This window comes from Maniola hyperantus, chromosome 7 (assembly GCF_902806685.2).
Source record: "Maniola hyperantus chromosome 7, iAphHyp1.2, whole genome shotgun sequence".
Taxonomy (NCBI): domain Eukaryota; kingdom Metazoa; phylum Arthropoda; class Insecta; order Lepidoptera; family Nymphalidae; genus Maniola; species Maniola hyperantus.
The window spans coordinates 4377674-4390764 of NC_048542.1; the positions used below are offsets into that span (position 1 = coordinate 4377674).

Genomic DNA, 13091 nt, shown 5'->3' on the forward strand with positions numbered 1-13091 from the left:
AGTTATTTGTTTGTTGGTTTATCGGTTCTTCAACCACGTCGCAACGGAGCAACGGATCAATGTGATATTTTGCATGGGTAAAGTTAAAAACCTGCAGAGTGACATAGGCAACTTTTGATCCAGAAAATCAAAGAGATCAGACGGGATTTTAAAAACCTAAACCCACGCGGATGAACTCGCGGGGTTCAGTTAGAGAATAACCGCAAGGGATCTGGGCAAGGTGAAATGAGGCGAAGCGATGCAAGAGCACCAACTACACTCTCGCAACTCTTCATGTCCCCTCGCGGAGAGTGTAGATGTGGAGTTGGGTAATTCCTTTTTAATTTACTTGGTTACAGGACTAAAAAGATTCTCCGATGATGTTGAGGAAATGCTCGGCTTCAGACCCGGTCTCTATTGGCGGATATGCTGGAAGTTCGTCAGTCCAGTTTTCATTATTGTTAGTATTTTTCAATGAGTTTAATCTTGCCATAGTAGTTATATAGGTATGAAACGAATAAAGTAAGTACCTAATTCGTCTTATTCTCTCGAAATTTAATTTTCTGAAGGTTATGTTTTTTTTTGTGTTAAGTAGGTACATAATATAGTCCAATTCAAGATTAGAGACTTGTAAGTCCCGCAAATTGCTATTGAGCTGGAACCATGTCTCATTAATATCGAAATAACGTCATTTTGACGTCAGCCGAAATAAAAATATACCATCAGCTCGAAACTTCAATCTAGTGCTGACGTCACTCAAATGGCGGCCACGCGCATTAGCAGTTTGCGGGACTTATATCACACAATATTCAAGGTGTTAATTTTACACACTTAATGTTAACTGCGTATGTTCGGCTAAATTTGGCTACAGTGACTTGTATTTGAAGATTCCATATAAGTGTGACTACAGTGAAGAGCACTTTGGTTTGAAGTAGCAGTGATTGCAGTATTCCTATATCAAATTCTTATAAGACTTAATAAGCTCATTATTCCAGGGTGTCGTGGTATTCGGCCTTCTGTACCAGCAGCCTCTGCAGTACCAGCAGTACACCTACCCGCAGTGGGCAGTGGTACTCGGCTGGGGGCTGGCCTGCTCCTCCATTCTGATGATCCCCATCGTGGCCATTTATAAAGTCGTCACCACACCTGGCACTTGCCGACAGGTATTCTTTGCTATGTACAATAAAAAATAGGTGCAGGTGCAGTAGGATTTAAAAAGTAACAACCACCGGTAACAACTCATAACGCAAGGGTCTTTACTCTATGGTTTTTACGCATTTCGCGGATCCATGTTTTGTTGGCCGCCAAAAGATTGAATCGAATTTCTAAACTTTAGTTTTCTACTGCTCCACATTCTCGTTGAGGATAGCGTGACATGTCATATCATTTTAGCATTAGATTAAATCTGATACGATTCGATTTTTTAATTCGTTTAAAGGAGATCGCCCGTGAACGGGCCCTCTTTTGTGGCGTCGTGTCAAAACTTATTTTTATTTTTAATGTGTTATTTTGTTACGATTATGTTTTATAGCGACTTTTTTTCACTCTATTATTGAAAATATCCACAATTACAGTTAGAATCGTAAACATGCATTTATTTTGAAGAAGTATTAATTAAATATAACCTCAATATCAGCAATATAAAAAATAAGATTTCTTTATAACCAGGGTAAATAAATAGAAATCGTTTGCAGAATATAAAGAGTTAATTATTTGTCTACAAAATAAAATTAAAACCATGGTGACACAACAATTATATTAGGGGGGGGCCCAAAGCTCCTAAGAAAATGGGCAATCTCTTTTAACTTTCGCTGAAGTATAAGCATATTATTATTATAAACTCTCATAGATAAACCAAAAATTGGAGTTATAATTAAGTAACTACGTACCTACTTATCTAAAATGTCTTCTAATATTTCAGCGTTTAGCGTGCTGCATCTCTCCAGAATCAGAACATGAAGCAATCCGCGGTGGAGCTCCTGTTAGTCGATTTACTTGGAAACATTGGCTCTACGTTTAAGAAACAAAGTGACTTTCAAAATGGGCAAATGTTGATCTGAAAAGAAAGGGCAGCATCAAGAAAGGCGGTGAAGTCCTTCAAGCCAAGAAGAGGCTGCATTTATCTTGTTCTTCTTGCAACTAAGTAATTTACTTTTGAAATCGAGATGAAAGGCAGGTCAAGAATGGTGGTGAAGAGTTAGTCTTCAAGGTCAATAGACAAGAAATAGGTGCTTAATCTTGTACTTAATTGCTATAATACTTTTTACCTTTTGGAAAAATAATGTTTAAAACCAAGTAGGGAAGTTTTCGTAATGGCGATTATTTGTAAATTATAATATAGGTACAAAATGTATATTACTTATAATCGTATGCGTTTAGTTCAAGATATGTCACGTTGGTGATAATACTTACTATGTATCGGGAAGGTCTCAACAAATGGCGATATTTTTTTTTAACTTAAAATGTAGACTACATGGTAGAGATTTAGATATTTGTGGGTATTTGATTAATTTTTATATCTTAAAATTCTTAAGAGATATTTTCATAACGTAGGTACCTCTCACGTTACGTTTTTGGTACACAGAATATTTAGTTTTGACGCAATATAAATAGCAAAAATATACTTAATATCTAGCCTAGATACCTAATAATTACTTACTAAAATAATAAAAGAGAGTCGGGCGGGTCCCTTTATTTTATTATAGCAAGCTTAGTATATCAGTTTATGCTTATTGTATTTGTAATAATGCTTAATCCTTTGATGTATATTATATGCGTTCTTATAATATATATTCAAAATAATATAACATGTCTAGATGATTTATATATAAATAATTTTAAAGTGAAGAAATAATTAATTCCATAATAAGGATCTTATTCGCAATCCGATCTGTGACGAACACAATAATTTTGTACATAAACCCATATTATAATTCTATTACTTATTATATTATACCTATCTGAATAATGTATACATCTTCTACTTATTATTACTCTACTTTATTTATTGTGCAAATTCATATTTTCAAAATTTTATTTCCAATATTTAACGGCGCATTTTCAATAGCTAATTATTGAGAGTGATTTATCAATGATTACCACAGTAATTAATATCATTAAATTCTTTAGTTTAGAAATTATTACAAGACGCAGCTCGTTCCAGCAACGCACAAGACTGCAAATACTATTTTATACATGGCATAATTTTGTACCTATATCAAATATTTGAAAAGAGCAACCGCCGAGTTTCTTGCTGGTTCTTCTCGGCAGGAAAGGCATTCCGAACCAGTGGTAGATGCATCCGACTATTCGTAAGCACTTGTAAAAGTTTATACGAATAAAAAAGATTTTCATTTCATTTCATTTCAGAAGTTAAAATTTCTCGTACTTCACAAAATAGTAAATAATAATTTATGTAAAAATGAATCGAGTAAAATTCGAATATTATGTACAATGTTTGTATTCATTTGTTGTAGAGAGTAGATACATAATTATTGAGTAATATGTAGGTAGAGTGTTTTGTACCTAATACGAAAACTATAGGTATGAACCACATTAAATAAAAATAGTAAACTGTTAGCTTGAGGGAACTGTATTTGATGTTAAAATTTATTGTTTGTTATAAAATAGTTTATGAGAGAGATGCATAACTACTAAGGATTATCGAAAAATGGATGCGAGTTTAAAAAACAAGCCGAAGGCGAATGTTTATATAACTGATTGTATGCGGTTTTTGACTACTTTACTTATCTACTCATAATATCTTAAAAAATAAATCCTCAAGAGTCCAAAACTCATTTTCAGTTATGAGCGCAAATAAAACTAATAAAATATTTGAAGTTTCGATTGATTTGAAATTTCTATAGCTGTACATGTTATGATTGAATCTCATTATAGTATATGTGACTTTTTATATCTTATTTACCTACGTAACATGTAGTATAAGAGTATGCTCCAGGTGAGTTAAAACTATCTATAACTTTGTATATAACCGCAGGAGTTTTGTTTGATCGACAATTTATTGTTGTAAATATTGCTATGTACCTATTAGATATGTTTTAACAAAAAAAATTGATGTGAACTGTGTTCATTTATTATAAATAAATGTGTTAGATACGAAATATCATGTTTTATTTCCAACTGCCCAGATATTTTTTAAAAGTGGTCAACTATTAATTAGAAACAAAAATACAAAAGGACACTATTTAAAAAAATATTGCTCTATAAGTAGGACGTATCTTACCTAAATTGAACTGTTTTGGTACAGCTATAATATGTCTTATGATGTCATATTCGGATTTTTTATAATATAAAAATGTTTTAGTTACGTAGGTACAGTACCACCAACTTATCTGTGAAGTGTGAACGGAAGAAAGTCATTAACTTAATATTTTTAAAGATAGGTACCGTCAATTTGTTTCACTTCTTGCGCATATTAGGTATGTACGTAAATACTAGTTGGTTAGGTACATAATATGCGGACCTACCTACGCAACAAACTGGTACCTACAAGCAACATATTTTTTATGTTAAGCAACGTCTTCTACATAGATAGGTAATTCACAAGTACTGGCTTTCGCTATTGTGTCAACGTACCCAATTTTGCATTACACCTGCGTTACAAGTTACAATCTGTGTAGTTTGTAAAGTACTATACTCATAGTAGAATACTCATAGGGGAAATAACTATTTGTTTGTATTTATTTATTTTTCGATTAAGACTTACGAAAGTCAGATAAGCAGTAATTTACTAGTTTAATATCTTAATAGTATTGCCACATAAACAGCGTTCTCAAATATAGATGATTTGCACATAGTTAATAGGTTTAATAATATAACTAATTATTGCTAACATAGTAGAGTATATTTTTATATCGTGCCTCTGCGAGATTGTAAGCCCTTCATATTCTCTATGCTCAAATATTCCAAAATGTTCTCATCTTGCCAAAATTCAATTCTCATTTTGTATCTGTGTTCATGTTCCCTTTACGTTTCGATTTACGTATGTTATATTAATTTTTGTATTTCGCAGAACTAAACTAAGAACGTTATTTTTCAACGATGTGTACATATATAATAAAAACATACCAAGAAAAAATAAATTTAACACTATACCTACCTATATTTCTTATATCTACCAAATATTAATCATAAAATATTAATTATAATAATATTATAGCGCTAATAGCTGCGGTAATAGAAACGTTATTAGTTCAATGCATGGCAGACTGGCAGTCTTTAGCAGTCTTGTCATTTTGTTTTATAAAATCGGCTGAGTTTTGAGAATGCTTTAGTTGTAATTAGAGTTAAGCATTGTATTTTGTGTATATAATAAAGATTGGTGGTTCGGTTGTAGCAGTGCGCTGTGCTATCTACGCTTGAGTGTCAAATTTTGAAGTGTTTTGTATTATAAATACGTTTACCACACAGTTTTATGTGATCGATATAATTGGAAAACTATTGTATTTTATCATAATATCACTATTTCTTTTGGGAAAAAGTAATGAGATAGCTAAAGGTATTGTATTTTATCGTTTTCAAATACATATTTTCCCTTCAATTCCAATATATTTGAGTAAAGTTATCCTATTGTGGTTAATTAAAATAACTGCGTTATTATACCACATTAAAGCAAATTGACGTATTGTATTGAGTAAAGAATGAGTAACGTGTGCTTTGTGATTCAATATTTTTGTGTCTCAATAGTTGTATCGGCTTTTTGCTCATAAATTGCCCAAAAAATCTATGAACACTTTTGTTTATAGTTTTCTGTTAACATTCCTTGTTATTATTATTTATAGGACTATAGTTGTCTTAAGACACTAATAACTTATCACCCTAACCTTGTTCACAAGGTATACATTGAAAATTGTCTTAATTTATTTTAATATATTATTATACATATTATATTATACCTACCTAGATATTTCAATTATAATTGTTTATACAGATTTCTTAATAATATTTGTGTCTAATTGTACATATTTTTTAAATTATGGTTTGCAATAAAGAGTAAGTTACATTGAAATAAATTAGTATCTATAGAAGGGCTATTCCAAACAAAGTTTGTGTTCTGTGATTTCAACATTAGTATGACACTAGACATAGTATAGGATGTCACTAAACATCAAGTTGTAAGCTAAAACAAGTTGCAGCCAAATTTTTTGTTTGGAATGTCCTATCTAGTGTGTAATACTACTTAAAGGTTGTTAATTTAGTACTATTTATCACTGTAAGGTGACCATGTCTGAACGTGAGAGCATGGGGGTAATGCCCCCTATCCCAGTGGGCAGCGCGCCGCAGGACCCTCGATCGCTGCTGCTGCAAGAGATGAGAGACCAGAACTATGACCTGATCAGATTTGCATCTTATAGAACTGCATGCAAACTCCGATTTGTACAAAAGAAGTGTAATTGTGAGTATCTATTAATAACTAGCTGATGCCCGCGACTTCATACGTGTGGATTTAGGTTTTTAAAAATCCTGTGGGAACACAATAAACAGTAGCCTATGTCCTTATCCAGGTCTTAAACTATACCCATGCAAAAAATCACGTCCATCCATTGCTCCGTTGCGACGTGATTCAGGGACAAACCAACAAACAAACACACTTTCACATTTATAATTTTAAATTTATATTAGCTGTTTCAACTTTAATTTGTATTACAACAGTAACCTATGTATATATTAATTGGGTAATATGTGAAATGTACATATTACAATATGTACATTAACTTGGTAATTTTATTATTAAACATTAAGATAGCAAGTTGTGATTGAAATTCTGATACCATCCTGATACAATCAAAATAACATATTAATATGTTACTTTCCATTGGTAGTACTACCTCATCATCTTTTCAACCATTACCCACCCTCTACTGGGCATGGGTCTCCTCTCAGAATTAGAAGGCCTTAGGCCATAATCTACCATACTGGCAAATTACACACATTTGATAACATTATGGAGAACTCTCAGACATGCAATGAGTCCCTAAAACTCTAGTTGTATCAGGTCATACCACTGATTTGCTAACACTGAATGATAGTCACCAAGCTCATTTGACATTTATTTTTAACTCATTGTAGGTTTTCTATGAAAGATTATTTTAATTTCACTCAGTGAAACGGCAATGTAGAACCAACCAATATAAAATAAGCTTGGTGACTTTCATTCAGTGTTAAACTGAGTTAGTGAACCACTCTGCTGGTTATCGTCACCATCATCAACCTATCGCCCGCTTAGACAGAGCATAGGTCTCCTCTCAGAGAGAATGGTTTTGGCCATAGTCTACCACGCTGGCAGGCACGCACGCATGCTATGTGTAGATTGATAGACTTTACACAACTTTGAGAACATTATGGAGAACTCTCAGGCATGCAGGTTACCTCACGATGTTTTTCTTCACTGTTAAAGCAAGTGATATTTAATTACTTAAAACACACATAACTCTGAAAAGTTAGAGGTGCATGCCCGGCATTGATAAGAAGGCGGATGTCCTAGCTATCACAGCTTACTAGGCTCTGCTGGTCAGGGATTCAAAAACTATCATCGATGCCAGGCTGTTGATGTATAAGCTAGGTTAGAGGAGTTAGATTTCTTTCAGCAATGTTTCTTTTTCAGTACATGCAATAGACATATGGAATGTCATAGAAGCATTCAGAGAAAATGCTCTAAACACATTGGAGCCGACAGCATGTGTAAATGTCACGAGATTAGAGACACTGGTGTCTTCTCTATACCACAATCTCAATAAGCGGTTACCACCTGCCAACCAGGTTTCTGTTGAGGCCTGTTCTGCGCTACTGTTGAATTGGCTGCTGTCTGCATATAGCACAGGGTGAGACTCTTATTACACCTTATCTGTTTATAGTGTGGTCTAGACTCTAGAGTAGTGTCCACACATATCAGTTGATTGCATTGAGTGCAAGATTGACCCATTTTAACCCCTGAAGAAACAGAGTCGTGTTATAAGTTTCCTTTCGGTCTGTCTGTGAGCTTGTCTATGCCATTTTAGTGCTTAAACTGATGACTATCCAGCTTAAACAGATGAATACCCGGCTGAATTTGTTGTGGGCTCTTCTCAGACCTGGGCGCGTTTAGAACCTTCGTAGCTTTAGTTTTAAGTTCACGTAAAAATTATCACCACTATATCATCTTACATATCCAACAACCGACCATCAAAAAGTGTAATTTATTACCTATTTATTACCTATTTTTAAATTAAATATTTGACTTTGACTGATTTGAATTTTTTTACTGGAAATAGTATTTAATCTCAAACATAATATTCATCTACTTTGATTTTAATTTTTTTAACAGAGAAAATGTTGGCAAAATCAGAGTATTCTCAATAAAGGTTGCATTGGCTACCATGTGTGCGGGCAAACTCATGGACAAACTCAGATGTAAGTAGTACTTATTTACTTGATATTTGAACCAAATTAGACATAGTAATAATATCAATATCGATAATTATTTATAGATTTGAAAGTGTAAGCAGCCAATTGCTAAAATAAGAAGAGTTAACAATAGTCTTCTATATATAAAAATGAATCGCTAAGTATGTTGCTGATTGCAAATTCGAGAACAGCTGAACCGATTTCGCTAATTCTTTTTTTATAATATTCCTTGAAGTGCGAGGATGGTACTTACGGAGAGAAAAATTTTAAAAATTGCCTGAAAAAGAATCGACTGTTAAGCGGTACGAAGTTCGCTGCGGCAGCTAATAAAAAATAAATTTCTATCAGGCTGGGCTCACTTCCTCATGTGACATGGGAAATATACCTAGGATGACTCCAGTGTAAGGCTTATCTCATAAGAGAGATTAATATAACATATTGATATAACAGTTTACACAATAGAAAGAGAGGCATTTGTTAAAATTAAGGCTGCAGTACTATGCAAGCTGTATTGCACTTTTTTGCTTCACAACAAGAGTTGTTATTTCTTTAAACATGTTTGCGGCGTGAGCTTTCTTTACCCGTAAGTTACTATTAAATATTCTGTGGCTCTATCAAAAAGAGATTGATGAATATGAAAGTCTCCATGTTCTTTCTGAGGATGCAAGCTTTAAAGATGCATATATTTCAACAGTTTAAAAGAAACTTTCTTTTCAGATATTTTCTCCCAACTTTCCGATGGCAATGGTCATTTGCTAATGAAAAGGCTTTCAGACTATTTAAGGGAAGTCCTAGCCTTGCCTGCGGCTGTCTATGAGTCGCCTTCCTTTAGTTACAATGATAACTTGGCAATCTCTATATTTAACCAGGTGAGTAAATAACTAAATAATGCAGGGAGTCAGTTAGCGCACGCCGTCACAATCGCGACGCGTGCGCGAAATGACTTGCTTGAAAAAGGACCCCGGATGGGTTCGAAACTAGTCGGGCTAACGTCGACTAAACACGTGAGTAAAGCCGGGACTGATATTATGTATTATGGAAATCACTCACGATAGTTTGAACGCTAAACTAAATAATGCCCCAGACTTCCCACGTAGATTTAGATTTTATTAAAAATCTTGTGGGAACGCTTTTCTTTTCCGGGATAAAAAGTCTAAACTAAGCTAGAAAAAAGACTAGGCCACATAGGACATTCAATATACAAGTAGACTAGGCTATTGGCTAGTCAGATGGCGTTTTATTTAAGTATCATAATTTTATTACTATGCCTCGTTTACCATGCTTGACTGACCAGATGTGTTTTACAACCTTGTGCTATATTGTTACAGAATGTCAAGATTACAGTGAATGACTTCCTAGATACACTAATGTCGGACCCCGGCCCTCCTTGCCTAGTGTGGCTGCCACTTTTACACAGACTGGCTAGTGTTGAGAATGGTAACATTTTTATTTTCTAAAAAATTTTTTAGAAGACCCCCCTCACTAGGTGGACGGACGACATCAGACGAGTCGCAGGGAGCCGCTGGATTCAGACGGCGCAAGACCGTGGCGTGTGGAAGTCCCTACAAGAGACCTATGTTCAGCTGTGGGCATCTATCGGTTGATGATGATGATGTTGAAAATGTTTTTAAATTCTATTACAAGTTAACCCTTGACCGTGATATCATCTGGTGTTAACACCATAATGTTATGTGGTATGATGCAGTCTAAGATGGAAGGGCTAACTTGGAAGAGGTATGGCAGTTTTTACTAAACCCATACCCCTTATCGGTTTCTACACTGCTTGGTACCGACATCAATATTAATCGATTATTTATAATCGAAAATCAATTAGTCTAGATTAATTATTATAAATTTTTCTAAACTGTTAATAATTATATACTAAACGATTTCAAAGACATGCCAATGCATGTGTTCGCAACCACGATCTGAGAGAAACACTAACATGTGAATTAAATATTTTTAGATTTTTTATGAATGGTATTTTCAACTGCATTTTTAGCAAACCTTTGAGCATTTCGGCATTGAGTGTATAAAGTTAGTAACTCTCTCAAGTTATTACAGTTTTAGATTTAATAATAGTTTGCTATTAATATAGTCTGTAAAGGTGATGCTGGCATATAGGTCATCTATAAAAGCCCCTTATAAATCTAAATATATAAAAAGGTGACTGACTGACTGATCTATTTACGCACAGCTCAAATTCGGCATGCAGAGAGCCATTATGACGTAGGCATCCGCTAAGAAAGGATTTTTGAAAATTCAACCCCTAATGAAATTGGGGTTTGAAATTTGTGTTGTCCACGCGGACGCGAGCATAAGCTACTATCATATAAAACAAATTCACAGTCTAAAATCTAACACTGTTCCACAGTGGTCCACCCATTGGCATGCAGCGTTTGCCGGCGCGGATCTCTAACGGGCTTCCGGTACCGATGCACGCGATGTGCGGGCTATACTCTGTGCCAGGATTGCTTCTGGCGCGGCCACGTCACTCCGCCTCACACAAACGACCACGAAGTCAAGGAGTATGCTACATACGTGAGTTCTTTATAGACTACCTAGTAAATGGTTCGCCCATCGGTACTAGATGAAGACCTACTTATAGAGTTCCACGAATGTAAACTGCGTGGTCAGCGCCTAGACGCTGTGGCGACCTGCGCGTCGTCCGATGATGAGATCATTATTAAAGCAGCCTCAATATCGGCTTTACGTGTTTTAATTAATCATTTTACCTGATCAAAATATCAGGAAAACCCCCAAAAGCTCCCGTAATCAAAAGTACCTTCACTATGTTTATGTTATCCTGGTAGTTTTACTCTACTGAATGTCAAGGAGCCATTATTTAAATAAATAAAAGTTTATTCAGGTCACAAAACAATACAAGAAAATATGTATATATATATATAACGAAATGTTAAAAAATTACAAAATTAAAACTAAGTAAACTTAAAACTACGTCCTAAAAAGTACTAAAAACAAAAATGATGTCTTGTTTGAGCTGAAGGGGCTACTGCCAATATTTCAACCAATAGTTTGTTTACACAGAGCTTCCGAGAAGCAACTAAATCATTGATTGCTGTGTGTTTGCTATGGCCCTATAATGTATGTTTTCAAAACATGCATGTTATTTTACCTGCCCAGTTTATCTGCACAATATGTTTAATAAACCTTAGACAGTTTTATTTGTGCCCAGTTGGCACACCTGAAAGTCAAAACATTGGGAACTGCCACAGTACTTAGAATGTGTTCTGCATGTACCAGGAAAATATGAATTAAAAAGGCTACAACACCACTTCATGTACAGTAGGTAGGCGGTAGAAAATAATGTACATCGACCTAAATAATGAGATTTCGGCTTTGTGGAACGTTGTCTCTGTCACTCATATACCTATGTGACGTTTTGTCGGTCTCAACGACAAACATGCTCTACAAAAATCTCTTTCTAAAGGTCGATCTACATTATTTTCTGCCGCGTAATGTACTTGCTATTTTTGCTTGAGCCCAGCATTTTGACAGTTTACAATTTTTGCTTGTTGCTCGAGTCAAGTATTTACGTGCTTAACGGTGATTGATGTGATTTTATATTTTTGCAAACAAAACTACGTGCTTGACGTCAAACCGCTTGACCGTCTGGAAAGCACCTTACCATGTTCTTGTTCCAGAAATCGCCGTCGAAACAGATCGGGGCGACGTTGCGTAAATCATTCCGTTGCGTGCCGGAGCGCGCGCGCCCGCAGCTGCCGCGCTACCCCGACCAGCCCGAGCGGACCCTCAACCTAAGCCATATTGTGTGAGTCGCTGTATCATAATAAATTATTCGTCAGCCTCCACTAACTGATTCGTCGCACGAATTTCGCGTCGTGGCCTTTCTGCGATTGCCACAATCTTTGAGAGCTGTTAACATGTACAATACGAAAAAACGTTTGCGTTTTATATTGATACTTACTTATTGAACTCTTTCCAGTTTCGTAGAGCTATATAACCACTACCCTTATTATAAATGTGAAAAAATGTTTATTTGTTGGTTTATTGGTTTGTCCTTCAATCACGCCGCAATGGAGCAATGGATCAACGTGATATTTTGCATGGATTTAGTTAAAAACCTGGAGGCAGGACATAGGCTACCGCGGAGTTCCCGCGGGATTTTAAAAAATTAAATCCACGCGCAGGAAGTCGTGGGCATCAGCTAGTATATCTTAATGACCAATAAAATAATTATTTTATCTTTTAGGCCTCCTTCCCCTGTGCCAGTACATAACGGGTTCCCGGAGTACGTGGGTGGATACGTCAACACCGGCTCGCTCGACAGCCGGTCGTCGAGATCTACGCACCGCAGTACGTATGCACTGTCATCTTATTTTACCTTGTACAGGGTGTAATTAGAACGCTAGCAAAAACGAAGATAGCTGATATTACTGATGATTACTGATAAAATAACACAAAAAAATGCGAAAACAAAATATAAAAAACTGCATTTTTTAAAATTCCCAATGTATTGCAAATAAAACATCTGACTGACGCTTGAGGTTAACGGACGTTGCGTAGATAGGCCACTCGGGGTCAATGCCGCGTCGTGGGTGGGGCATTGACACCGAGTTTTGCACGCTATACATTGCATTGTGGGTATAATAAAATTTATCTAATCCTACTTAATATCATAAATGTGAAAGTGTGGATGTTTAGATGTTTGGATGCTTGTTACTCAA

At 35.3% G+C, this 13091-nt stretch overlaps 1 protein-coding gene across 1 annotated transcript in view; it reads left to right on the top strand.

Moving 5' to 3' along the window:
• LOC117983954 (uncharacterized) overlaps positions 1-13091 on the top strand; it is a 67303-nt gene that overhangs the window by 36363 nt on the left and 17849 nt on the right. The window contains exons 19-29 of the mRNA XM_069499838.1: positions 339-439; positions 975-1142; positions 1901-1996; positions 6217-6394; positions 7604-7820; positions 8303-8388; positions 9100-9251; positions 9711-9819; positions 10757-10923; positions 12048-12175; positions 12617-12720. Coding sequence (XP_069355939.1) covers positions 339-439; positions 975-1142; positions 1901-1996; positions 6217-6394; positions 7604-7820; positions 8303-8388; positions 9100-9251; positions 9711-9819; positions 10757-10923; positions 12048-12175; positions 12617-12720 — 1506 coding nt within the window. The remainder of the gene's footprint in view (positions 1-338; positions 440-974; positions 1143-1900; positions 1997-6216; positions 6395-7603; positions 7821-8302; positions 8389-9099; positions 9252-9710; positions 9820-10756; positions 10924-12047; positions 12176-12616; positions 12721-13091) is intronic.